The sequence below is a fragment of the Dermochelys coriacea genome, chromosome 7 (genome assembly GCF_009764565.3).
Source record: "Dermochelys coriacea isolate rDerCor1 chromosome 7, rDerCor1.pri.v4, whole genome shotgun sequence".
NCBI classification, from domain to species: Eukaryota; Metazoa; Chordata; order Testudines; family Dermochelyidae; genus Dermochelys; species Dermochelys coriacea.
In genome coordinates, this window is record NC_050074.1 from 114180145 (window position 1) to 114205215 (window position 25071).

Sequence of the window (25071 nt, forward strand, 5' to 3'; positions counted from 1 at the left end):
GCCCGGGTTAAGGGGTACCAAGCAGGGCAATAGCCCAGGACCCCCCCAGGCCACAGGGGGGCATTATGAAGCTAAGATGCTCAGGGTCCCAGGTGTCAGCCCCATGCAGTGGAATTTTAGCTTTCTGCCCTGGGCCGCAGCAAGTCTAGCACTGGTGCTGCTGGGCGGACCCCCTGAAACCTGCTCACGGCCCCGGGCCCCGGTTGAGAACCACTGCTATAAGGCTTAGTGAGTAGTTCCCATTGAAGTCAGTGGAGCTACTCATAGACCAAAGTGCTAAATGTCAGATAAGATGGTATGACAGAATCTGGCATGAGAGGAGCAGTTAGGTTCATTCCACCAGGGGTCATATTCTCCACTCTGTCAATTGTTCCGCTCCCCAAGCATTCATTGCTCTTGTCTCTGAAGGCTCCTGCTGTGAGATAGCAGCTTCCATTTACTTTTTCCATAAGACCCTGGCATTCTCATCTGATGACCAAATCTGTCTGGGAAATCAGTGATACTAGACCTGTGGCGCTCTAAACCATGTGCTCCTGAGGGACACATGTTGTATCCTGACCAGTGCTCCTCTCCCTCCACCTGCAAATTTGGTAGAAAGCGGGAAGCACTTAACCACAGGTGAGCATCTATTCTCCCTGATTTATACTAGGTCGTGTATCAGCACTGAGCCATTGGAACAGCCATGTGAGAGCCACTGGATGCCGCTTCCATTTTGCCTCCTCCCCAGTGCAGGTAAAAAAGAGAGGACAGCTGATTCTGCAAGACCTCTCTCCAAGATCCAGTTTTAATATAAACACACATGAGCGTGGATCAAGGGGGGAGTAAACCATAAGGTCGTCGTTCCTCTCTCTCTCTCTCTTCCAGTGAGAAAGAGTCTTTAATTCTGGTACTGTACATTTCTGATTATTAAAATGAACTGTCTACATCACTTATGTGTCAGAGAGACTAAGTACGGACATCTCTGAGGCCTGCAAGGCCTTCATATTCAACTGCCCCTGTTTAGTTGAAAGAAAGCATATAATTTTGTCAGGTTCCTCAGCAGTTAATGCCCTGAGCCTTTCAGTGAGGCAGCTGTTGAAGCCACAATAGTACTCAAACGTCATGCATTTTTATAGGTCTCTGTGCTACGTTACTTTATCTAATCAGTGCAATACGAACTCTTCATGGTCTAGGGTTGCATCCTATACATGATGCTTTTAGTAATAGAATTTTAATGAAATAACTTTCAGTAGGATCTAGCTGGAGGCCAGGATAAATAAGATGGCCTCACGGCGCAGAAATAACTATATGGCATTATAAGAATCTTTCTAGATTAATCTCCTCAAGAGCACTCTTGCTGTGCTTCTGGCACTCAAGCACTAAGCTTTCTTAACAGTTTCAGGCTTGTCCCTTCCAGCAGATTGCAGAGCCATTGAGGTCTTCTAGTGCCCTTCCAATTTGTCTAACTAGCAATGTTTGCTATGAGATTGTAAGCGCAAGGGAGATATAAATATTGTAAGAATAATCATTTTGTCCCTCCCCCCCATTTTTCAATGTTTATGACAGCCTCATCAATATGTCTGCACTTAAAAATCTGTCATGTTTAGTCCTAGCCACTGGGTTGGGACTTAGGAGATCTGAGTTCTAATTCCTGGCTCTGTCGTTCACCTGGTGGGTGACCTGGGGCAAGTCACTTTGCCTTTCAGTGTCTGCTTTCCCTGCCATCCTTTTTCTGTCTTGTCTATTTAGACTGTGAACTCTTTGGGGCGGGGACTGCCTTTTCCTGGGTTTGTACAGCCCCAAGCACAGTGAGGCCTTGACTTCAAAATACCAGTAAAAATGGCTGTGCCTCTTGTCTCTCTTTCTCCTCATCCAATGCCACACACAGTTACTCTGTGTGGAGAGGGTCAGCCAAGCTCCACACTCATTGTAACAAATTCCTAATAATGCCAGGGATCAGCCATTGTTTTCTATAATGGGTGCCAAATGCTGTGACCTTGTCTGCCCACGTAGGACAGCTGTAGGCAACCATGATTGAGGGGGGGAACAGTCATATTTGACATGTCAGTGTCAGACAAGGCAGATTAAGCATGGACCCAGGTTTAAATAAAAGCTAGAATGGAACATTTCTTTGCTAGTTATTTTTGCCCTTTCCTGTACTGCAGACAGAGATTTCTCCCTTCCTTACCGTACCCTCACTTCTTATAAAAGTGATGGTAGTAACAGGAGTTTCACAATCTTTTCGTGTTTAAATGTCACAACCTCCCTGTGAGGTAGGGAAATATTATCCCCACCGTCATTGACTTGCTCAAGGTCGTACAGGAAGTCTGAAGCAGAGCAGGGAATTGAACCCATGCATCAAGTAGCCCAACCACTGAAGTATCTTTGCTCTCGCGTCTTGTGAAGTCATCACAGCTCTGGGTATCTTGTTTCAGAGTTGATTGGTTAGACATCCTATATTAAAGTAAATGTCCTTCCCTGTGTTACCAGATGTATTAACACTGAAGGAAAGGACTTTCCATATCTACTTACCTTTCACCATTGCTGCTGTGGGTTGATCATCTTTTTACATTTTTCACCCAGTTTTTAAAGTGGAAATAGGCTTATGTTTCCAGTTGATCTTTCTCCCCCGCCCGTGCACTGACATAATCCTGCATTGTTCCAAACTGAGTTTCAATCTCAGCAAAAAAACACAACAACCTTGTTTTCATCAACATTACAGAAAAAATGGAAACTCTTTCTGAATATTAAGCTTTTCTGAAACATATGTTCTCATTTGTAGTGGTTTAAAGTGCCTGATTTGAATTACTGTTACATTTAAGGGCCCACTCTGGAAAACACATACATGTAAGCATGTAAATTTACTCTGACGTTCCATTGATTTTTACATATGTAAGTAATTGCTAGATTGGGTCCTATTTTAGGGTAATTGAGAGCATAATATCTTTTACTCTTTAACCAGTACCTATCTTTTGGTCCTAAAGTACCTGCCACTATTCATCCTTTTCAAGGTTTTCTCTATTGGTAATGCTAACTGATTCTGCAGCAACAGCCTGATCCCAGGCCTTCATTGTTTAATGGGGTTTAGATCAGGTAAGCTTACGTTGTAGGGTAATTCATAAACAAATCATGGACATATATATATTTTTTTTGTTCTTTCTCACTTCAGAATGCTTAATACTTTTTTATGAGAATTGTTGTTTAGAATTTGGATGATCATCTCAGCCAGGTTATAACAGTGTTAAGATAGGTGACATTTTGGGCCTTTTAAAAGTAATCTTTGAGATTAATTTTTTTCAAAAAGCAAAAGTTTAACGACCAGGGGTTTAGCACTGGCTGCAATACAGCTTTTGATTAGCTCTTCAACACCAATAAGACTGTGACTATTTGTTTTTTTTTAGCCTTAGAACCAATCTCTTTTATATCACAAATTCCCTGCTTTACAAACATTCACACTAATGGAGAAGGGAAAAAATTAGGAGCCAGAACCTCAGCTGGTATCAATCGGCATAGCTCCACTGATGTCATCTTATTGGGAAGGAAACGGCAATGGAGATACACTGATTTACACCAGCTGAGGATCTGGCCCCTAGCTATTACTTCCAAAGCTTGTTAAATACAGTTGTCTGGAGATAATAAATTTTACTCCTTGAACCAACACTTTCCTTCCCCAAAGCAATAGGCATTTGCTTAATCAACAAGATGCCAGTAGAAGAAGAGAATTACAGAACAGTTAACTAAGGAGAGAATTTTAATAAGTGCTATTTTGTTTCTTGGCAACAGAAAACATATGAGAGAACAGTGGCTGCCAAAGTCTTATCTATGTGTTACCCACTTGTGATCCCTCGTTTGGCGCCTGAGTTCAGAGCCAACACAGGGGAAAGCAATCTGTATCAGTGAGTTCCCAAGCAGCATTGAGGTGTGGAAAAGCAGAGGGGGATGTTGCAAATTTTTGTAGCAGTATTACAGTATTTTTGTTTTAAAAAACAGAACAATAAACTAAATCCCTATATTCAGAAGATGAGCATTTTAGTCTTGGGGATGGTTTAGAGTTCTAAGTGTCAGGAGTGAAATGCATGGATTTCCTGGAATCACAGGTTCAAATCCAGAAGAGCTGACTCAGCCCTTCAGCCTTAGGTAGATAAAATGAATAGTCTGCAGTTTACTCCTTGCTTGACTGATTATTCCCTAATGGTAAGGACCAGGATGCCTGGGTTCTTTCATCAGGTCTTCCACTAACACACTGTATGATCTTGGGAAAGTCACTTGGCTTCTTTGGACAACATTTTCAAACCTCGGTACCTACAGTTGGGCATATAAATAGAAGTGGCCTGAATTTTTGGAAAGGTGCTGAGCACTTGCATCTTCCATAGATTTGTGGGTGGTCTGCAATTCAAAAAAATCAGGAGCCTAAATACAGATTTAGAAGCCTAACTCTAGGCAGCCCAACTTGAAAATGTTGGGCTCGGTGCCTCAGTTTACCTATCTGTAAAATGGAGACAGTAATGCTGATCTACCTCATTGGAATGTTGCAAGGCTTAATTATTGTTTTAAAACACTTTGAGATCCTTGGATGGAACGTTTCCTCTAAGACATTTACGTTTGGAACGTTTCATCTAAGACATTAGACATTTTCTAATGTGTCCTTGGCCAAAACTCTTGTTTAGTGAGCTGTTTGAGCAGGCATCTGTACTACACCCTGGACGTGACTGAATATCAGTGATGCTGTATTAAAATAGGTGTTCTTCATATCCCAGCTATAGTTTAAGTGCCCTGGAATCCATTAGGTTGAAAGGTTCTATATTAATGTAAAATACTATCATTGGGATGCAGGTAGTAAAGCACAGGAAATGAGTACTGTATCTGTCTGACATTTTTTAATCTATCTAAATTGTCTAAACAGTTTTATTATGCCAAAACACTAAAATATGTGGTCACCACGGTTCTAAGCACTCACATTTGAAAAAGTTTACTGCAGGAAAAAAATCGAATGCAACTGCTTTAAATGTTATCTCCTAACGTACATCTGGGAGATGCATAGTCAGTGAGGTAGTGATGTTACAGAAGTCAGAGAATGTTCTAGAGGATCACCCCTGAAAGCAGCACCCTGAAGAGAACTATTGACAGCCAGTCTGCAGCATGCTTGTGAGGGGAAGGAGGTTGTTGGCAGAAGCACTAAGGAAGGGTCTGCTTCTAATTAACATCCTGTCATTTGCTGGTCTTGCTGCTCTCACTAATGAGGGAGGGTCTAGCATACCCTGCTGCTGTTTGCCATCCACAAGACCCAGTAAATGCCTACTGCTGTTTCCTTGTAAGGGTCTCCATGGCCACAAAATCCCATTGCACAAGAGACATGAGGTGAAAAGAGAGATGGAGAAAAGTGTGAGGAAGCTCTCTTATGAGAAGTGCTGTTGTCCCTTTCTCTTTTAAAGTCGTACTCTTTGATAGCCTCTCTTAAGCAGAAGGCCAAAGGTGTAGGAAGGATGGTCTAGTGCAGTGATTCTCAAACTTTTGTAGTGGTGACCCCTTTCACACAGCAAGCCTCTGAGTACGACCCCCCCCCTTATAAATTAAAAACATTTTTTTTATATTTAACGCTATTATAAATTCTGGAGGTGAAGCGGGGTTTGAGGTAGAGGCTGACAGCACGCTAGCCCCCCAGGTAATAACCTCACGACCCCTTAAGGAGTCACGACCCCCAGTTTGAGAATCCCTGGTCTAGTGCATTAAGCACTGGACTGGGACCCAGGAGATGTGGGTTCTGTTTCTGGCTCAGCAACAGACTTCTTGTGTGTCCTCGGGCAAGTCATCTAATCCACCTTGTGCTTTGGTTCCTTGTCTGTAATATGGAGATGATACCTCACTACCTCACAGGGGTGTTTTGAGAACAGAATCCTTTCTAGATTGTTAGGCACTCAGATGCTATGATGATTAGGGCCACATAAACCTAATCTACCTCTACATCTAGGTAGAAAGCCTGGAAGGATATGGGCTAAGCCCTAGAGTAAAGCAGTTTAGGGGTTCTACTGCCCAGCTGGAATGACAACCAGAAGTTGAGGGAGCATGGAAGTAATTCCTCTCAGACCACCACTAAAAGTAATGGAAAGTACCTGCACATTGGAGCCAAGACAGACCAGAACGGTGAACAGTGTCCCTATTGGCCTAACCACTCTGTGTCTTCTGACATCTAGGAATTTCTTTGTGAGTCTGCCTGCTCCCACTGGGACTATATTATATCCAAAAAACCTATATTAAATTAACATTAAGGTTGCAGAGGTAAGCACCCCAAAGATTTGCTTGTGCAGCCTTAATTCAGCCCCACTATGCATATGATAGTCTTTAATTTCAGGTTTCAGAGTAGCAGCCGTGTTAATCTGTATTTGCAAAAAGAAAAGGAGTACTTGTGGCACCTTAGAGACTAACAAATTTATTAGAGCATAAGCTTTCGTGAGTTAAAATAAATTTGTTAGTCTCTAAGGTGCCACAAGTACTCCTTTTCTTTAATTTCAGTTCCACTGTCTCCCTCTGCTTTTCCATGTTCTCCATTCCTTATCAGGCCTCTGTCTTCTAAGATCAGGCTGTTCCCTTCTCTTCCTTGCTTAACAGAGGTGCCAGCAGCAGAAGCATTAAGAGCATGAGAGAGATTCTTTCTGCTTGCAGTTCTAGCACCTGGCACCACAGTGTCCCTGAGAGGCAATTGTAGGGAAAGTCCTGTAATCAGCCCATGCAGCCCTGGGATGGAGCATGCTCATTCACTCTGTGGGAATGATGCATGTGCAGTCTGGACACACGGAGTGGTGTGGGCCTGGAGCATGCTCATTACAGACAGAATCTTTGGCTCTAGTTCTCCTTACTCTAACAAGTCTCTACTGAGCATGTGCGAACCATAACTTTTTCAAAGGCTTGTAATTTGGCCAAATTTGAATGATTTCATGGGAATAGTAGAAAGCACATCCCTGAGATCAGGGTGACATTCCTGCCAAATTTCAAGTCCCTGCGCCAAAACATTGAGCTAGAGCTGCTAAAATAAATTCTGACAACTAATTTGTTAATATGGACAAAACAATGTATTTTTCCCTCATCTGTTTCTTGGATAAAGAGCTAAATATTTTTGCTGAAAAATTCCATAAAGATCAGCCTGAAACAGATACTCAACATGGAAAACTTCAGCCCGAATTATTAAAGTTGACAGAGTTATAAGGACCTATAAATTTGCTAACTTGCATGACAGTCCATTATATACGTCTGTTTCCCTCTGAGATGAGCGTTTCAGGGAGGCAGTTACAGGGATTTTTGTGGAATAGTTCTTGGGCATGGTATTACCTGTTAAGTTTAAGAAATTATTGTTGATTGGGTCAGTAGGTACTGTCCTCTCTTACATGCGGTATACAGTACTGTATCGGGTGCATTAATATGTCCTATAATAATATGATTGAATCATTGCTAGTGCCATTTTGTGAGCAGTTTCAGATGTGTAATATATAGATTATATCAAATCATTTTGGGGACGGGGGACCAAAGCTAAAAAGAGAAGAGTATGGCAAAGTGGACAGATCACAGGACTAGGCACCAGGAATTCAGTAATCTGAATGGTTTCAGAGTAGCAGCCATGTTAGTCTGTATTCGCAAAAAGAAAAGGAGTACTTGTTAGTCTCTAAGGTGCCACAAGTACTCCTTTTCTTTTTTAGTAATCTGAATGGTGACCCTCATGCACACGGAAGAGTCTCCCTCTGTACTTATTTAGCCTTCCTCACTGTAGTAACTGAGAGCCTGATCCTAAAAGCTGCTAAAACATAAAGTGTGGCACGTGCCCAGCACCTCCTGGGATTGGAAATTCCCAGTCTCTTTAAATGGGGGTAATTATACTTGGCTACCTCACAAGGGTGGTGGTGAGGATTAATTAGTTCATGTGTGTGAAGTGCTTTGATGATTAAAAAGGGTAGTGGGAGAGAGAGAGAGAACTATCACTCCTCCCTCTCTTCCCCACCCACTCAAACATTTCTGCTGGGATAATCATTTTCAGACAAACACATAAAAGCCTGAAGTGAGTGAACGCCCTATCCTGGGTTGTACTAACTTTCACATGGTGTCAGAAAACAGCATATGAAGTCAGAGGGGAAGAATGGCAGATTAAGAGTAAAAGGCACAGAGACCAAATTGTGTGTGTGAAAGTGTATGTGTTTAAAAAAACAAAACAAAACGAGAGAGCCTGTTTATGTATTTGACAGTATAGCTGAGAAGATGATAGTTCAGTGAGGACAAATGAAGTTGAGAGTTCAGGAAATTAAATATCTGATCTAGTGTTAGAAGCAGAGAATTAAGCATCATTGACCAAAATCTGGATTTATCTGCCCCTACTCAGAGTATGTTTGTGTACTTTTTGGGCATCTTTTCAAAACAGTTTAGAGAAGTGGCAGCAGAGTACCCGCCCACTGTGTTTTGGTGCCAGGGTGGGGTAGGGTGGGAGTCTATAAGATGTACGCAGGTAATTTGGCTTGTACGCTAGGTTGGAATGGGTTTAACTGCAGACAGAATTTCCCATGATCCCTACTGTACACAGGCCCTCTTTCTCCCCCTTGCCTAAGGGACGATGTGGTGGAGATGGGGTCCGCCTAAGGGATGATGTGGTGGAGATGGGATCTTTTTGGATGCAAGCTGCTATATAAATGAAAGCTGTTACCATTGTTACACTAGTTAGCTATTGCTTCCAGATGAGCAGTAAGATGGAAAATGTAATGCATTTGAAAGGTGAACTGTACCAGCATCCAGAATGACTAACTGGATTTAAAGAGGAAAATTCTCACTCTTCCTTTAAATTGTACATTGGTCAAACTGGACAGTCTCTATGTAAAAGAATAAATGGACACAAATCAGACGTCAAGAATTATAACATTCAAAAACCAGTCGGAGAACACTTCAATCTCTCCGATTACTTGATTACAGACCTGAGGGTGGCTATCCTTCAACAAAAAAACTTCAAAAACAGACTCCAACGAGAGACTGCTGAATTGGAATTAATTTGCAAACTGGATACAATTAATTTAGGCTTGAATAGAGACTGGGAATGGATGAGTCATTACACAAAGTAAAACTATTTCCCCATGTTATTTCTCCCCCCCACCGTTCCTCAGATGTTCTTGTTAACTGCTGGAAATGGCCTACCTTGCTTGTCACCATGAAAGGTTTTCCTCCTTTCCCCCCACCCCCGCTGCTGGTGATGGCTCATCTTAAGTGATCACTCTCCTTACAGTGTGTATGATAAACCCATTGTTTCATGTTCTCTGTGTGTGTGTATAGAAATCTCCCCTCTGTTTTTTCCACCGAATGCATCCGATGAAGTGAGCTGTAGCTCACGAAAGCTTATGCTCTAATAAATTTGTTAGTCTCTAAGGTGCCACAAGTACTCCTTTTCTTTTTGCGAATACAGACTAACACGGCTGCTACTCTGAAACCTTCCTTTAAATTGTTTGGGAGCCCAGGCACTCCCTGTTTGACAGGGCCACTCCCTTCAGTGCTACTCAGTCCTCAAAATATTGGGAGTAAAGCCAGCGAGAGAGCTGTCTCTCTGAAGGATCCCAGTGTTTCCTCCATCTTGCTATCTTCCTCTACTCAGTCAGAGAAGCTGTAGCTTCTGAGCTGTGGAAACGTTACAGCTTGAGAGCACAAATGGAACTACAAGTACCAGTACATCACAGCTCTGGAAATTGCAAAGGTTTGTCCCAAGGTAGCTCTGCTGTGGAAACATCTCATGATAAATTGCATAGTTTAAATTGTACAAGGGACATTGCTCTTAATTTTTAAAGACAGGAAACAGACCGAGGAAGTTCTGTTGAACAGAGCTAGGGTTGTACATTAATTAATCTATTTTTTTTAGTGTGTCTTGCTGGAATCTTTAAACCACTGATCCCTTTCCTAGCCCTGCTGGTTTTTTTTTATTATATGGCTGGACTCTGAGTTGTATGTTTGAGTTTTCTCCCTTAAACCAGCTCTTTAATAGGATATTGAGCAGCTGTCACTAACAGCAACACTTTCCCCTCGTGCATAGGTATTGGAAGTATTTTTACTATAGATAGGGTGCAGAATGTTGGCATGTACCTGCTTGTTAAGAGTTACTAGAAGATGAGTCTCCCTGGACTCTGTTTAAGAAAAGTTGGCTCAGCAACAGTTCTTGCTGATAAGGTGTAACATACAGATACTGGCTTCCTTTTTGCTATGCACAAAGAGGCTAGCTCCTCTGAAGAGGAACACAAACAGTAACCTATTAGTCAGTTGCCTTCTCCAGCCCAGAACCCTATTAAAGGGCAGGGTGTGTGTGGATTTTAAAAATATATACTAAGCATTCTTAATTAACACCACTTCTGGATGGCCTCTTGGTAACTGTTCAGCTGTGTTTGTGCAAGCTGTTCTGCCTGGGCAGCGACATGGAGCCCCGCTGACTTGAGGAATAAGAGCTGACAGGGTTGGGGCCTTGGACTGTAAACTTTTCTGGGCATGGACTGCCTTTATTTGTATCTGGCGGCAATACCAAACCAATGGTGCTTAACAACTAGTAAATCACCGGTCTGCTCATTTCACAGATGTTGTTTGTGGGACTGAGGCCCTAAAGAGCATGTGTGTATGTACGTATATCGTATATTAAAATAGTATGCCTTTGTATGCCTGTGTATATATACTGCTCTCCTCCCTGAGCAGGTGTGTTGGGAATAGGTGGAGCCTTGGATCCATCTCTCCATTCACTGGCTAGTGCGGTTGTACTGGCCTATGGGGATAGTAATCTACTCTTAATCTGGGACAACAGTAGATTAAAACTTCTGTTCTCCCATTGCTCCAGTCAGAAGGGAATCATGATTTCCTTCCCTGGACTGCTGCTGGGTCAGGATTAGTCAGGAGGACTAGAAGGAAATTGATGAGTAAAACACCTAATTTATATGGTCACTGTTCATTGTCTTTGGTTCTCATCATTTCACTTAGCTGGGGAGTAAAAACAAATTAGTCTGTTTTATTTCTGTCATGTTTTACTCACTGGTTCTCATGCACTAGCAAAATAGTTCAGAGTTTGTTTTACAAAAGTTCTATTTTGAATCTGAGTTGCCTGACCTTGTTTTGCTTTAGAGACAATCCAGTAAGCAGCTAAGGAAAATTTGAAGACTTTTGCAAGTCCCATAGAATCAGTTGACTGGTTTTGGGAAAAAGTTCTGTAAGGCTTTTGAATCCACAGAAAGCATAGTTGCAAAATTATAATAGGTTGATTTTGTAGCTCATTCATAGTTAAAAGGAAAAAATGGAAGCTGCCAAGCTAATTCCAGATTGAAAATATGCATGACATATGTTTATAACATAAGGGTTTCCACTGATAAGTCCTATGCCGGTCAGCACCTCTTTTAACTGATTCATCTGAAAATATTTCTCAGTAATGCTAGAAGAAGCTCATGAATCAGTTTTCATTAGCAGAATTTTGCAGTCTTTTTTTAAATGAGCTTTTTATTTGTTTAATTATGGACCCGGTCCTGCATCATATTAGGAAAAGATGCCATTGAAATGGAATAATATGTTACAAGCATGTGACATACCAAAACAGATGATGAATGGAGAGGGTTTTGACACTGACCATTTCTATGGTTCTATGAGAGTGATGAGTATAGTATAAGTGGAAGAAAATTAGCTTTTTCCTTTGGGATTGAGGGGGCTTCTTTGTGTTTTGCTTCCTAATTATAAATCTATTGTTTTCATCACACTCATCTGTTTAAATAAAACAGAAAACTTGAAAATGTCCATTGAGGAAGTAGGTGCCTAGATACCAAAGAAGAAAAGCATTTTTCCACTTGGGCTCATCAATGCAATTTGTCTTCAGACTCCATTGGAATCCCTACTTATCTTTGAGTATCTACTTAACCTTAAGTCATCAGGTCTTGTGTTCAGTTCCTTGTGGATGCTTTTAGTAGCAATCATCGCTTTCCATCTTCCAGTGGATAACTGTACCATCTTCACTCACATTGTCACAGCTAGATTTTTGAATGACATTCCCAGATCCTTTCCACTGTGTAAAGTTCACACCTCAGTGCAGCCTCCATTTTGTTTTATCGTCTCTCAGTAAGACTCCCTTTGAGCTGCTGGCCACATGCTCTATGGTGGCCTTTCTGGCAGCTATCACGTTGACCAGAAGAGTCAGTGAACTGGAAGTGCTTATGGCAGGCCCACCATATACTACCTTCATCCTATATGTTATAAAGAAAAGGTCTCGCTACGATCCCACCCCAGAATCATACCCAAGGTAGTTTCTGAGTTTCATCGGTCAGGTCATCCACTTACCTATATTTTCCTAAAACACATGCCTCAGAAAAGAAGAGCATGTCTGGAGGGCTTTGGCCTTTTATCTATAAGGAACAAAGGATATTAGAAAGACACCTAAGCTATTTGTTTCCATAGCAGAGTGATCAGGGGGTTAACCTATACTGGCACAGAGACTTTCAAAATGGATCTGGGGTTGTATTACTCTTTTTGTTACCAGTTAGCTGGCATTCCCCCGAATGGGTAAAGGCTCATTCCACTAGGGGCTAAGCCACTTCAGCCACATCTCTGAGAGACATACCTACGCTAGAGATACATAGGGCAGCTACTTGGAGCTCTTTGCATACCTTCACAAGACATTATGCCCTGCACAGTCATCAACTGGGATACAGCTGTGGAGATAGCAGTACTGCAGTCAACTGTCACTTCTGTGTCTCCTCACCCACCACATTGTTTGCTACTTGTTAATCTCCCCTGTGTGAAATACACATAGGAACCATCACTCAAAGAAGAAATGGAGTTACTTATCTGTAGGCAGAGGTACTTCAAGATGTGTGGTCCCTATCTGTATTCCACTACCCGCCATTTATCCCCTCTGCTGCGGATTGTTTGCACTGCGGTAAGAATGCAAAACGGAGAGTTGTCAGCTCACGCTCTCCTTTACATCCTTGGTTACGAGCGTGAGAAGGGCAACAGTGCATGTGTGGGTCAACAGATACTGCTTGCAAGAAATTCCAGACTCAAGTGCATGATGTGCATGTATATTTCATGTGTGGAATACAGATTGGGAGCACACATCTCGAAGAATCTCTAGTAACAGGTAAGTAACCTCCATTTTTTCAGGCAAGCAGCAATTTTATTTCTATCCCAGTCCATTCAAGCTTGACTCTTCTGGTTTATGATGCCAATAGAGAATCTTTGGTGGCATTGTAGTTGTAAGACCTCATTGCCTCTAATTTATTCTTACTATTATGGCAACTTTGCAAGCTGCTGAGTGCCCTTAATTCTAATTTAAGTCAGTACTAGGTGAGGGAGTTCAGGATCAGGCCCTTTAATTTAACAACACGATAGGATAATGCTCATAGTATTTTTCTCTCCAGTTACACTTACATTATCCAGAGGTATAACCTATTTCCAAAAGTAGTAACCCAGACGTATATCTTAATAAGTTAGAGGCCATCATTTGTTGGGTATAACTAGTAGATCATGAGCCAACTGTGGTTATCCTGCATATGAAGGGCATATTTCTCCATTTCAGGGTCCTTTCAACTCCTGATTGCGTGTGATTGTGGTTGTTCTTTTCCACCCCGTGTCATACTGTACTTCTCTGTTCATATTAACTGTCAGGAAAAAACAAATTCTACTATCATATGTTTCTGCAAAGCAAGACAATTGACACTAAAAGACAATAAGCACCTTTTACCCTTTGTATGACTTTGCTAATGAACAACACACTGGAGACTTGTGTGAAGGAAACTAAGGTCCAGATCCTCAAACATATTTAAGTGCCTAAGGATCTGGGCCCAAATGCCTTACTGGTAAGAAATTAGCATCAGAAATCTGTGGTTGGATCCCTTGTTGGTCAGCTGACCTAGCTGGAAACCCAGAGATTTTATAGCATGTACAAATCGTGAGCCTGATTCTCTCCCCCCATCCCCTCCCGTGCGCCTCCAGTTGTGACTCATTTGGCTTAGAAGATTTTCTCATGATTTCAAAAGGGCGGTTAAACTCGTGTCAGCTTTGACTTCCCTATGGCATGTGAAGATCATTTCAATAGGAAAAAAGTAGACAACTATACGAAACCAATAAGAAAGATTATGAAGGGTCTTGAAGACAAGATAAGATGGTTTTTCAGGTTGCCACCTTTTTAGATGCTGCTTGTTATGCTGCCACCAGCCTATGTCATCCTGTTCCATAAATCTAATTAACTGAATTCACTTGGAAATCTTGTCCCTGCTATGTCAATGTGCCTTCAAGGGTCCTGGCTTGTGTTTGCCATGTATGGAACATGGCTCCTCTACAAGGAAGGGAGCCAATAACGTGGACATGATCTTGCTCAGCTATCGCTCTTCTGATTTTTTAAGATCACCACTGTGTGTGAACTCCTGATGTGTTAATTACAAGATAGCAATGCTGACCATGAAAGGAAGGGCTCAGCAGTACGGTAGGATTCATTTAATTACGGGACAGATCTGATGTCATTTTTGGCAGCCTGGAGCAGGGCCTGATTTCCACCACATAGAAAGGTAACCTTCTATTCTTAGTTTTGTTTTGGACAAACATTGACAAAAAGATTGTTTCAGGCCTCTGTTGGGCATTTAAATTAGTGCTTGGAGCACTGAGGAAGTTGTGTGTTCTACTGTTGCTAACTGCAAGTGTCATCTCATAAGGGATGCGCGGGAGCATGATGATCTTGCTGCACTGATAGGAAACATTTGCGTCTTGTTGTGAGGATATGTGTATTAGTCCTTTACCTCTGTATCAGGAAGCCTGTCATGGGGAATGGATGGAGAAGATTCTAGGCAGAAATTGTACAATGAAGCAGAGAGAGTGGCTTTGGGACAAAACTGTTACCTTATTCTAATAAAATTCCTTGTTCAGTGTTCTTTATCACTTGTCACATGACACAATCAGGAGTGAGAGTACAATAGCATGTAGCTTGCTTTAATGTATGGTAATGGGAAGGGTGGAGCTTCCTTCATTATGTGGCACTTTGAAAGCTCTTGAATAGAACTGCACCTATTTTTATAAAGGAACAAAAAAATGAATCCAGGGGTTGAGAGGACACTCAGGCTTCAACTCTGCTCATCCTTTCTTCTTGCAAATTATTTCTGTCCCAGAACTGCTGTGAAATCTTCCTTTTCTTGTGTAAAAAACCTTTTTACAAAGAGTCTCTACTCTTAACTGAAGGGAAAGGGGTCAAATCCAAGAGGAGGAAAGTAAAGAAAAATATCCAATTAAAGGAATTAATTCTATCCTGTTCATCTCTATTCTTTGTGTCACTTGATGCACCCTTTTTGATTGTTTGAAAAAAGATCAGTGTACAATATGATAGCTTAATAGGGTGATATCTTGTTGAGCAGTTCCTAAAATTAAGGGCCAATCAGGAGCAAAACACCACTCAATATGATCTAGGTTTGTTTTTCTGTTTTGTTTTCATTGTTGTTCATTCAGGGGTTTCTTTATTGACTTGAACTTGCTTCCTCTGCATGTTTTTGGGGAGGGGAAAAAGCAGGTATCATATCAGAGAGTGAAGAACTGTTGGCTTTTGCTGTGTCCCATCCTTTCTACCTATGCCCTAATCTTGCAGACATTTAGGCACATGTTTAATTTAAAACAAGTGAATAATCCCATCAAAGACAATGGGAATATTCATGTGCTTCAAGTAGAATGCATTGCAGAATCATAGTCTAGATTTCAAGTTCTTTGGGGAAGAGCAGTCTATATTGGTATTTTTCACAGCACTGATTACATCACTGGCACTCAGATAATATTGCAAAGTCCATCTTCCAATGATGAAAGTGCATTGACCTTCTGTAATTTTACAATAGTTTCTTTTCCACACATTAGGGTTTTGTGTGTGTGTGTGTGTGTGTGTGTGTGTGTGTGTGCGCACTATCAAAATTTATTGTGCAGTATTCTTGGCATTTCAGATCAATACATTTAGTCTTTAATCACTCTTCCTGGAAGCAAAGTGCTGAGTCATATAATCTTGTTATTGTAACAACCCAATAGGCTCATCCATTAGTGCACACTCTGTCATTTGTGTCCAAAAATAGTTTGGAGTAGAGACTTTTTTCAAGGCAGACTAGACTAAAACACACATTTGAAATGATAAAAAGCAAGGTAAACAGGATTCCATTTAATCAGCGTCTATTATCATAACCTGACTATCTCTGCTTTCTTCTTAGTACAGCAACCAGATTGGTAATGGTTTTGCTCTTCAGTGGCAGAATAATTTAACCACGATAAAAATAGAATTCCCAAATCATAGCAACTGTACAGAATAAGTTATCTCTGCCTCATCATGTAACTTGGTCCGTGGAAGCAAAAGAGCAATTTTAATGTTAAGTAACAGCCAGAATCAGAAAATCATTAAAAGGAAATCTAATAACAAAATACCAGAAAGTAATTTAAAGCAAGGAAGGAAGGTCAACAGTGTGCTACACTGTCCTTTTACTTCTAATTGAGATGTTGCTTTCTGGTGCTCTTCATAGATGAATAAGGTACTTATATGGCCTCCATTACTGTAATGTCTAACTCACTGTTTTTGATGTGCTTATCTGCACAACACTCCTGTGACATAGGGAAGTGTCATTATCTCTATTTTCCAGATGGAGAACTGAGGCACAGAGAGATTAGGTGATTTGCCCATGTTGCTCTGGAAGTCTGTGGCAGAGCAGATAAGTGAATCCAAGTCTCTCAAGTCAGCACCCAAACCACTGGGCCATCCTTCCTCTTACGAGCTATGGGTAATAATTTGGGAAGGTGAAAACAGAAGGAGTTCTGTGAGGCCCTCAAACACTGAAAATTGATCCAACTTCAGTCGCTAGGGCGCAGATCCTCAAAGATATTTAGGTGCCTATCTCCCATTGATTTTAACAGGATTTAGGCAGCTAAATACCTCTGAAGATCTGGGTCTGGGAGTCTTGCCATTGACTTAATAAGGAGTGGGATTGCTGCCCGCCGCCCTCCCAATGAACTGTTCTGGATGCAGCAGTAATTCTCCTAGTGGATATTAGCAAAGTTCCTCATCAGTAATATTTCATATTACTTCAAGTGCTTCAAAAACTATACATACAGCATCACAGAAATGGAACCACTTCTGTGGCAGCAGCCAACCAGTGAACTGTACAGGAAGTAGAAATCTTGGTCAAGAATACCCACACAAAGGCCTTTTCTTACCCAAAGTGCTGTGAACTCTTTCAAATCTATGCAGGGTAAACAGTATCTCTGTTTTATTGTCTCATCTAAGGAGGGGAGTATTCAGAGACCATTGTAGTTGAGCAGAGAAGTCCAGTATAACTAGGCTGGGATGTCCCAAGAAGCCTAAATTTTGAGCACATGTAAACAGAACTTCAGATAATTTTCCATCATCTAAGGCATAAACCATCCATTGTCCATCTTGTAATACTGACTGAGAACTAAGTGCACTTCCGTTGTCCAGCTTGGCTTAGAAAATAGATTTCCATGTCCAAATCTGGATTTTAAATCTGGGAGGACTCACAACCTTGCAGAGTGATCCCATTTAACACTTAGCCCAATTACGTTGTCTTATAGAGTTTAGGGAAATTCATTGATAGGGTTTTTTGTTTTAGTTTTTTCAATATTTCAGTTGTTGGGTGTGTGAATTGGAGAGGAAATGTGTCCCAAATCTTTAATTTAGATTTAATAAGTAGTTTATTGTATATGAGTGAAATGTACATTGTATGCAATCCATTGTGATCTAGGAATGTATTCACAAATAGACTTAATATTTGTCCTCAAGAATATGAAGATTTAATAAGAATGTTTGCAATTTCTAAAGATGAATAATTGTGGAACAGAAGTTTACAACTGGTATTTAGCTAAACTAAAATAACTATTTTTATTAAAACAATTATGGATATTTAAGTAGCTAATAAGAATTTACTATGAAAGTACATACTTTGAGTTATAGTGACATAGTAATTGCCATATTGGATTAGACCATTCATCTCTGTTTCAGTATTTTGTCTTTGACAGTGACAACTACCATGTACTTTCAAGGAAGGTTTCAAAACCCATAAGGTAATGGACGACAATTGAATAATATGCCTGCTTGGGAAGTTACTTCTTAGAACTAGGTGTTTGGGTTATGTCTGAGGCATGAGGATTGACATTCTGTATAAAATTTGATCCTAGTTAGTGTAAGTACAGATGATGGTAGTAAATACTGCTGATTTGAACAAAAATAAGAGACAGTGATTGGCTGAAATCTCAAGTGTTTGGTTTTAATATTTTTAAAATGTTGGCTCTTAAGATCTGCTGCAGTTATCTCTACTGAAGAATAAACTAGTATGGATGCTGGGTTTTAGGGGAGTGAATCAGGCTCAATTTATAAAGCCATGGACAGAGTGAAAGCATGTCACCAGTAGCTCGTTATGCTGTACCATCCAGTTTTACAAAGCACTACAAAGCTGATCCTTTGTTATCAAAGGCTCATCTGCTGTGGAAGTTATTTTACATAGAGGATAACAGGAAGCTGAGCACGGTGCTTTAATTCAGTTGAAAGGTTCTGCAAATGTCATCATTTAGAGGAGAGTTTGTCACTTTGTGTTCTTCAGATAATTCCTGAGATGGAAAAGCAATAATAATTCTGTTACCATTTTTCTTGGTCACAAATTGTATAGAAGCAAAAGGATTCCCTGTGTTTTTTATGGATGTTTTGGAATGAATGAAAAAAAAATTGAGTAAAATAACATACAGTTACAGAGAGAGATGTTGTCCTTAGGGACATTCTTAATGAGGATCAGCTAATTGCTCTCCTACTACCTGACATTATCAAAACTTCATGATTAACTCCCTTATAATATGTCTAATGTCATCCCAGGTTTCAGAAATTTCTGATGTATGAATTAAAAGTTTGAATCAAATACATATTTCTATCGTATTTGACTTTCTGAAGTTTTTCAGTGATACCTTTATGGGTGAAAGAAATGTCTTAGCCTCTTCTAATAAATGTTCTTGTCTTTCTGTTAATAAAAAGTGCACTTTGTGTGTTTTGATGATTGTTTGCCCAACTATTGAATTACTTTGTATTTTTTTTAATCCCAGGCACTGACTTTTTTGTTTTTTGTTGGTGGGTGCTCCACCCCCGTTCTGCCCTGAGGTCCCGCTCCCACTCGGCCTCTTCCCTCGAGGCCCTGCCACCATTCCGTCTCTTCCCGCTTCTGTTCCACCCCTTCCCGAGTGCCTCCCTCTCCCGAGGTCCCCCTGCTCGCCCGCTGCTTCCCCCTCTGCCCGCCTTCCACTCGCTCCTTTCTGCTCCCTCCTGTCTTGGGGGGGGGGGGGAGTCAGAGAAGAACGAGCAGCAGGGACCTCAGGGGAAGAGGTGGAGTCGGGGGGCTTCTCCTCCAACCTGAGAAGAAATGGGCAACCAAATCTGTTCAAACTCCTCATAGCCAAACCACTGCTGAATTGGGATTATGTATTCCTGCTCTATGCTGAAGCAAAGTGGTTAATTATATTTCAGACTAGTATCTGTAGGCACTCTCTGAGATTTCAAACACACAAAATTTCCCAGTAATTTCTTTCACTCTAGAATGTCACTTTCCTTTTTTCCTGCTAAATTGATGTGTAACATTTAGTAACTACCTGGCCTGCTTTCCCTAGGATCGGAAATCATAGCCCTCACTAAGCTGACATGACGTAGTGAGGACTCCAATGCTGACCACCTCACATGCATGGCCAATAGCAGCCACCAAACTAGAGAGCTCTTAAAATGAGCTGAGAACATCATCTACCCTATATGTCCAACCAAGGAGCATGTTTTTCAGAAAGCCCAAACAGTGAGGCCATTCATAAACTACCTGTATGTTTATCATGAGTTAGAATAGTCACACTCAGCTTCTGGGTATGTACATTACTGTATGTCCTGTTGGCAAGTCACTTAATCTGTTTGTGCTGTACTTTCACCTATGCTTGAACACCAGGAACACAAGCCCTGGGATTGAGCCTGTTTGCTATGTGGAACTACAAGGTGGAATGGGAAGCTCCTTGCATATCCAACATTCCCCTTGTTGGACCGAGATTATGCCCAGTTCTGCTTATCTTTGGCTACAAAAAGCCTGATGCAAAATCCACTGCCCTAAATGAATTCTGGATCAGGCCCTAAGAGAGGGAGACCTCAGTAGCCCTGTAAGTGCAAAATTATATAAATTTGGCCTCTTATCCCATCCAGACTTACTGAGCTTCACTTCTGTATTTGAAACAGGCATTTTAGACAAATAATGGTTTACATTTTCATAGCACAATACAAGGGTTTAGCCACTTTTCATTCCTAAAGATGAGCAACATTCCAGTCCAATGCTTTGCGAACAGGCCCAGATGAGACAGTGTCTTCCTCTAAGGATTGTACTTGTAGTAGCATGCCCACTTCGATGACTTCTCTTTAGAGAATGTTTTCGCTCAGGAAGTTAGTGCATGCTACAGGCATCCTGCATGGATGATAGATTGGAAACCCTTAGGGGCATAGACTGCCTTTTTGTTCTGTGTTTGTATAGCACCTAGCACAATAGGGTCCTAGTCTCTATCTATCTATCTATCTATCTGAGGAAGAAATGGTACTTACTCTTGGCAAGACAACCCGTTCACAAGCTAAACTCAAATTGGAAGGCATTGCCATCCTCATGCAACACAAATCCCACTGAAGCCAGTGAGTTACAGAGAATTATTGGAGCCTCGAGTTTGAACGCTGTTGACATGTGTACTGTCCAAGGACACACGCATTAAAGTTAAACACTTCCCTCCCTTGTCAAGCTCAAACTCTCAAAAGCATAGAACCTGGCACGGCCTGGATCTGTTAGGTTACTTTGACTTGTTTCTACAAACAAATGGATGTACTGCCTCATTTTTCAGTATGTTACAAGGAACCCTCTTACTGCAAGGGCTTTTTGTAGCACTGCATTTCTTTGGTTCCTTTTAAGATTTCTCTTTAATCCGGCTTTGAAATTAGAGAAGGCAAATACAAGATGCAGTAAAACTTGTCATAAGCAACTAGCCAAGAAAACAGTTGATTAGTGGAGGTTGGTCTTTAATCCCAAGGTTTCCAGTACTTTTTTATTTCTTTCAATTAATCTAGTGTAGTTGCTGAAGCTGGAGTTCTCCGTTGCAACTGGCTCTTATGAAGATAGGCCTGACCAGCAAAGCCAGCAAAAAGAAAGAAATGAGCATTGTCTTCTGAGACACTTTTACTTTGAGCTTGTAGAGCCTACATATTGAGAGAGTCCAGAAAGCAATGATATTGACATCCATTGTATAGATATATACAATATAGATGTTTTTAGAGCAGGATTTTGGGCAAGATGTGGGGCATCCCAAATGAGCACCATGCATTCTTTTGTTCCTTTGTTCCCTTCCCCCCTCAGATATTCTATACGTTTCCCTTGAGCGCATATAATTTAACTCTATAATCTACCTAAGTGCAAAACAATTGCAAAATCTTGTTCTGGCCCCATTCAGCTACATGCATTGCCACTCCAGCTAATTGCATATCAGCAGACTACATAATTCAGTTTGCTGGCTGTATTCTGCATATTGATATACAAATGTGTCCTCTTATCAGTAATGTATCTCTGGATAACTGAATAGCTAGGTAACTGGCAAAATGTTCATTTAATCAAGTGTTCCAGAATTGGCTTCACAGCTTTTAGTATGCAAGGCAAAACTTAAGACAATATGTAAAAGAAAAAGTGGTGGTGTTATGAAAACCTTCACGGCAGTGGCAAGAAGAATGTGCAGAGTGTTAACTGTTGGCAAGTGTGTTCCACTCTTCAGAACTCTAAATGGTTAACTTTGATAACTGCTTATTCTTGGTATAGCCCCATGGTGATACTCAAAAGCCGAAAGCAATACACGTCTGAATGTATTCTCCAGAGCCCTCTGGCACAATAAAAGATAGCAATGCCCCTGAATGCTTTTAGCTTAATATATTTTGTGCTTTCACAAAAGAAGTACACTGTTGCAGTTAGACTAAATATGAATCATTAGAATTTTAAATTGGTTGTAAGTAATATCCCTGCCTAGATATCTAATATAGATTTTAAGTCAGTTGTGAATAATAAGCCTGTATCTATCCCTAATATAGATTCAAGCACTTATAATGTGTCCTGTATTGACCATTTTTTCATGAAATGTCTGAGTGGGTATAGGAGGAGGGAGCACTGAGAGAATGGAGAGGCAGCACTAGTAGGGTGCGCAGGGAGTATATTCAGTTTGGGGAGCTCTTGATTTGTAGTAATACATGTTCTTCTTCTATAACCATTGTTTAACATCCAAGAGGCCATGGCCAAAGCCATTTTGCAGTTGTTCAGCTAGTGGGGTATCATTGCTTGTGTGATTTGTAGTATACTTGCGTATCTTTTGAGTATCCTCTTTCTCCTCTAATTAGTCTGACAGTGCTGTGCCCTGGGCTGTGAAAAGCAAAGCTGAAACAAGTGCACACTGACTACCCAGGCTGTCTTCACACCAGTTGGCTGAGGGATGAAGAATGCTGACTCAGTTCTTTTTCTGTCCTCAACTTTTGGCCAGTCATCTTATACCCAAGATCAGGCTATGTTTCCCCATTCTCGTCAACAGGACTGGGTAGAAGATCCTGACGCAGTCTTCCTGAACCTGCAGTGTATGGACATTTCAGTTTTGTCACTGCTTGTTAATACTTATGCAAGCTAAGATAACAATCTGGTTAGTCAATCCTCATGCTTCAGGAAGTGACCTGATAAGATGACTTCTTCATGTTGCCCAGTTGCCTTGGTGCTTTATTTCCTCTGAAACATCACATGCCGGACAGTGTCAGAAACTAAATGGATGCTAGTATGTTGGCTCTTGTCATGAGTAATGCTCAAGCAACATAAAGTATGTGTGTGTGAGTATAATATATGTAATATGATAGTAGATATTAGGAGGGACAGGAAACATTGCATGGTATTGCACATCTGCTTGATGGAGTATTCTGTAATACCCTTGTTACATAGTTTCTGTCACGATCATCATTCTGCTATTGGTTTTCAGCTGGGTGGCTATGTCCAATATCTCACATAGCTGAACGTAATCCTCAATATATTTCCCATTTTGCAGCAGGAGCATATATCTTGTTGCAGTTTGGAAATAATGCCCATAAAATATTGGAGTCCTGTGTGGTAATCTGAGATATTTTTTTTTTAAAAGTCAAAAACATAATTACTTCAGAAGCCATAAAGAGGCTTTGTGCTACCGGTTCTAAGAGCTCATCAGATTTTATGTAGTGCCTGAATGATTAATGGAGATAAACTGGAAGAGAAACCTCTGCAATCTTACATTCTCTCTCAAGCAAGCAGTAGTTGGTCAACTGTGCAGAGAAAGGCAGTTCTCTTTGAAACAATGAGTGAACAGGTTCTTACTGGGGAATGCTACTCTGAGAATGGCTTGTGTCCATATGCACAGAAAATCACTGCTTGCTTCGGAGGGATGGGTAAGGGAATTTAAAGATGAGCACGTCAATGGTATGAAATGAAAGGATGCCTACAAATTGTTTCTGTCCTGGATATTCTGAAGTGGAGTCTATAATACTTTGCTGAATGGTTATTGTGTGAGTAAATTGTAGATGGCAAAGGGCTGAAACCTGAGCTCCATGATTAAACCTGTAAAAATGTGACATTTTACTATAATTGGAGAATTTGAGTCCTTTTGTATATGAAAGTGCATTTCAGAACAGTCCTGCTGCCAATTACACTCCTGTTCCTTTACTGTTACTTAGCCAGTGATATTTCTTTGTGTAAATAGTTTAATCATTGCTTCATTTCCATCTGTATGGTAGAAGTATATAATCCCATCATTTTGGATAGATCCATCAGATTTTTTTGGGACTATCTAGCTGTGCAGTAAAATTTATAACTTGTTTCCAAGTTGTTGGTTGTTTTTATTCTCAGTTGGTTTCCACTGAACTGGCCTGAAAAACTCAGGATTACTTCTGAATCTTGTTTTCTGTGCAACAATAAATAATAATAAAATTACATGGAAATGCATCAGTAGGAATCTGGTTCTGATGACAGAAGCAATAAAGGCATCATTCCTAGAGCAATATACATGGCTGCCTTGTATTGAGATAAAGGGCCAAATTTATCCCTAGTATAACTCCACTGACTTCAATGAAGTTTACACCTGCAATGACCTTACCCTGATCTAAGGTTTGATTTCCTGTTGAGTGAATATATTGTTTTATTGTAGTTTTTTTTTCTTAGCACAATCAAGTTTGTAGTTATGTATATGTTCTTAGCAGTGTTAGTGCAGAAAGAATATTTATCTTAGGTTGCATTTGAAACGTGTGTGTATATAAAGAAAATATGTATTTCCTGGGCATTCTGTTAGTTTTGTAACTATTATAGCCCCAGTTAGTTAATCTGCTTCGTTTCCATCTCATACCGCATTAAGAGCCAAACCAAAACCCTGGATCCTGAACACACCATTTATCAAAAATCCAAACCTGGCTATGAACCCCCTGTATTCTGTAAAGACTAGAATCATAGCACCAGTGGAAATGGATCTGAACCTCATGGCTTGGATCCATAGATACATATTTAGTTACCTGGCTAATACTGGGGCTGCTGCCTTGATGCTATTTCTGGGCTGAGAGGACTGGGTTCCTCGGGGTGTACTACAGGACAGTTTTCAGGGATTGCTCTGAGTGGTGAAATCAACCCTTTCAGAAAATTAAAATTACTTTTGCCTTTTGTGTTTGCTGCTCCTTTCATCCCTGTTCCGCTTATGTGTTGGGAATCTATCTTTTTTACCCGGTGAGGTACTTTTTCTTGAGGATTATGATGTTTGCTTTGTCTTTTTGGTTCTGCTTGGCTGGGTATTAGGCTGGATCACAATGTTTGGTACCAGTTTGTTGTACAATGCTCCAGATGCCTACTAAATAGTTGCCTTTTTAAATGTACAAATCTGCATCACATGCTCACCCCCATTGACTCACTAAACCAAGTTTCCATTAACTGACTCCTAAATGGATTTAGAAAAGGTGTCCTTCTACACAAGAGTTGAGGCACGGAGATGGGGCATTGTAGAGGAGCTTGTCTGCTCACGTGG

General features: G+C 40.8%; 1 protein-coding gene across 4 annotated transcripts in view; it reads left to right on the forward strand.

The window, feature by feature from the left end:
• The window catches only part of ABLIM1 (actin binding LIM protein 1), a 323364-nt gene that overhangs the window by 61978 nt on the left and 236315 nt on the right, over positions 1-25071 (forward strand). Inside the window, exon 1 of one of the 4 annotated variants that reach the window (XM_043518175.1) lies at positions 9568-9691. The exons of the other annotated variants lie outside the window; for them this stretch is intronic. Coding sequence (XP_043374110.1) covers positions 9646-9691 — 46 coding nt within the window. The 5' untranslated portion in view covers positions 9568-9645. Of the gene's footprint in view, positions 1-9567; positions 9692-25071 lie in introns of those variants that run through there. 4 annotated transcript variants of the gene reach the window in all.